At 47.0% G+C, this 3793-nt stretch overlaps 1 protein-coding gene across 1 annotated transcript in view; it reads right to left on the reverse strand.

Moving 5' to 3' along the window:
• Nucleotides 1-913, reverse strand: part of LOC123235144 (dual specificity testis-specific protein kinase 1-like) — a 31257-nt gene extending 30344 nt beyond the window's left edge. The window contains exon 1 of the mRNA XM_044661214.1: nucleotides 560-913. Coding sequence (XP_044517149.1) covers nucleotides 560-742 — 183 coding nt within the window. The 5' untranslated portion in view covers nucleotides 743-913. The remainder of the gene's footprint in view (nucleotides 1-559) is intronic.
• Nucleotides 914-3793: the final 2880 nt, after the last annotated feature.

The raw sequence follows: 3793 nt of genomic DNA on the forward strand, positions 1-3793 counted from the left end.
AAAAAAAAAAAAAAAAAAAAAAGTTTGCTTGGATAACAATGCAAAAAGTAGTTTGAAAAAGGAATAGACCAAAGGCAGGGAGGCCAGTTAGGAGGCTATTCTTAAAATGTGGGCAAGAAGAGATAAAGCTTCAAAGGAAGCATTTAGAGGGTATTGAAGGAATGAAGACAAGGGGATACATGCAATAATAATTTGGAGGCAGAAAGAGATAAGAATCAAAGGTACCTCCAAGGCTATGAGCCTGGGAAACTGGAAGGAGACTGGGAGGAGGTGCCATTAACGGGGAGAAAGGTCAGCGGGAAGGGCAGTTTTAGGGGGAAATCGGACTTTTGGGTGGGCAGTCCGGACTGTATAGATCCATTCCTACTCCCAACTCTACTTCCCTCAGGTTGGGGAGGGAAGAGGAGTTGGGAAACAATTTAATATAACTCTTCTCTGGACACCCAAGAACAGGGGAGCAGTCCATAATGTCCATATTAGAGCCTTTTAAGTTCACTAGCTGCTTTCCTCCACCTCTACCCCCATTACATACAGGACAGACCTTTCCTTGGAGTCTTACCTTGTAGACCTGGGAGAAGAAGCCACTCCCAATAAGTTCAGCATCAAAGTTCTCCCAGAATTCCAGCCTCCGGACAGCTGTGCGCAGTTTCTGCCAGCGATCGACCTGGAGATACGTGTCTGAAGATTCCCCATCGTAGCTTGGGCTGGACGGTTCAGGGGCCATCGTGCCCGTCTCACACATGATGGGGACCACTAGAGGATGATAAAACGGACAACCTGGGTCCTAAGGACAGATTAGTGTATGTGTGTGTGTGTGCTTGCAAGGGAGAGGGTTTGCAAGGTCTAATGTCCCCCGAATGGCACCACCAATGTAACCGGGACCCAGTCAGACTCTGATCCCTAATCCAGCCAAATGGGCAGAGATGCTCTTATTAGCACTTCCTAATTGTGTGACCTTGGGCAAGTCATGATGTCATAATGTCAGAGCTGGAGCCTCCCAGACTGTCTAGTCCAACCCCCTCATTTTACAGATGAGGAAACCTAGGGAGGTTAAATGATCAAACTAGTAAGAATCAGATGTGGGAAATGAATCCAGGTCCTCCGACTCTACATCCAGTAACCTTTCCATTGTACCTTAACTCTTTAAGCCTCAGATACCCCATCTGTAAAATGGGATAATTCTTTTGCCCTCCAACTCAGAGGAGTTATGTCTTAAAAGTTTACAGAAATGTGAATTGTGAGTGTTATTGCTGTTGCACAAGCCACTTTCACTCTCTAGACCCCAGTTTTCTCATCCATAAAACAGATATAATAATGCTCATATTGTTCCACAGTTTTGTTATAAATTTTAAAGCTTAATCCCAAATAAAAGTTATTATAATCACAACATTTTTTTTCTAGCAGTAAAATTTCTAGGTAAATTTCCGGGTTTAGTATCTAGGTCACTTTTAGCAGCACTTATACTCTGGCATCCTGGGCAAATGCCCCCTTCACCCACTGAGCCACCGACTGGCACACAAATGGCCCAGTGCAGCCCTCGAGATCGGTACCACTGCTCCAGTACCAGGCTCGAGTATGGCAGAGGGTAGGACCGCTACACTTGAGCTGTCCGCTCCCCAGCCCTTCCCTATAGGGGAGTGCACAAGGCTGGGGGTTGGGCCCATTCCTGTTGTTGTTGTCATTCAGGGGCTGTTTCTGGAAGCTGTGGCTCCCAGGGGTACACAGTAATTGCTTCAGCATATGCTTCTGACAGCTCGAGGAAGAGGGGGGCACGTCAGACTCCCACCCAGCTGAAGTAGAGGCACTGCCAGCACCTTAGGACAGAGGTGGTAGTTACACTCCCATAAGAGATGAGGCCCCAGGGACAGACACCCTTCTGCTTCTAATCCTGAGGATCTCAAAGCACCCATACAATGTTTTGAGTTATAATGCATGTATAACCCAGTGGAATTGCTTATCAACTCCAGGATGGGGAAGGAAAGAGGGGAGGGAGACAACATGAATCATGTAACACTGGGAAACTTATATGTAAATTTGTTATTGGAATAAAATGAAGATAATTTTTTAAATTTAAAGTTAAAATTTTTTTTACTTTTAAAATAAATTTTAATTTAAAATAAATGTTTAATTTTAATTAAAAAAATTTAAGCACCTATACATAGCACCATGGGCCACAAACATCAGCACTACTTGACTTGAGCGGATGAGGAGCCAAAGCAGGGGTTGTTGCTTGGGACCCCCCCCCCAAGCCTTTCTATCCCAAGTAACCTCTCTCTGAGCTCCATTCCTTCCCATCATTTCTTTCAGTGGGTAATTTCCCTCTTGGTTTCCATCTCATCTTTGTAACCAGCTTTCCTCCAAACCCCAGTAATAGCGGTTTGAGCTTGACTGTTCACACCACGGCTCCCTCTCTCTCTACAAACGGACATGTCTCCCCACTGCCCTGCCTTCGAACTCTGCCAAGCCTTAAGAAGGAATCCCTATTGGGCTGTCCACCTTGGAAGGAACCTCGGAGGTCCTTCAGTCCAGCTCTCCCCTCAGTGCCCGAATCCCCTCTACAACAGCCCTTTACTCTATCTGAACCATTCCAGTATTGGGGGGCTCCTCCTTCATTAAGTAGCTGGCTCAAATGCTGGAAACATCTTCAAATCAACTCCCAAACCATCTCCCTATAAGGCGCCCCCTTCCCTTCCCAGGTCCCTAGTTCTGCCTTCTGGGGCCAAACAGAACAAGCCTAACCCATCTTCCATAGAACGGGCCTTGAAATACTTAAAGGCCATGATTGTGTCTCCCTTAAAGTCTTTCCTCCCAGCCAAACATCCCCAATTTCTTTCATATGACCAGGTTTTAAGACTCTTCGCCATCTTGGGGGGAGGGAACAAAGGGAAAACTCTGCTGGGAAAAGCTTTCAGCCCTCTCCTCCCCACCCCAGTTTACTCCTCCCTCCATTCCCACGCTGGCAGGCCCCTGCCAGCCAGACTGACTCTGTTCTTCAATAGCTCTCTGTGTGGCTGCTGGGATTCCTGGAGGAGGGCAGGGCTCTCCCTCTCCAGCCCTCCCTCAATGAGCTGTTTGTCCTCTGCCAGGGGCAGCCCCTTCCTCTGGCTTAGGGCCCCTCACATACCCCAAGGCTGAGGGAGGGCAGCTCAGAGCTCCATGGAGTGGTGGGTAGGCGCACGGCCTGAGGACAGGCTCAAAGGCATATGGCCACAGGGAAAGAAAGTCCCTACTTGTTATCTTAAATCCATAAAGAAGACAGGAAGCACTTATCAGCAAAAGAAGACTGTTAGACTCTAGGATCAAGGGTCATTAGGGAACAGAGTGCCATCTCCTCTGGTGATTTTGAAGGACAAATGCTGTCAGTCTGTCTTTGGGTGTTTAAATGCATCTCCAAGTACCTGGTAGGTCCCTAAAATGTAGTACCTGAGCAGGAGCTGAAATCCAGGATCAGGATAGTGGAGGTGTTCAGAACCACTAAAGCTGACTTGCAGGTCAGGACCCTAGAAGCCTTCAAGGCCAACAGGTGCCCAAATAAGAATCCCCACTTCAACATGCCCAGGTGATTGCTCAACTTCTGATGGAAGACCTCTGGTAAGAAGGAACCAGGGGTGTGCTGGAGCCAGCTCAGACCCTCTAGGAGAGCTGATTGTTAAATCATTCATTCACGTCTCAGAAAACTGCAAAAGCTCCAAATCAAGACCTGATTTATTATTTTGTTGATTGTCTAGACTGAAGCAAATGACATAGAAAATGCTAATAATGCAGATTATTTCCTGAGTACATTCCCCCCATC

Source organism: Gracilinanus agilis, chromosome 2 (genome assembly GCF_016433145.1).
Source record: "Gracilinanus agilis isolate LMUSP501 chromosome 2, AgileGrace, whole genome shotgun sequence".
NCBI lineage: Eukaryota > Metazoa > Chordata > Mammalia > Didelphimorphia > Didelphidae > Gracilinanus > Gracilinanus agilis.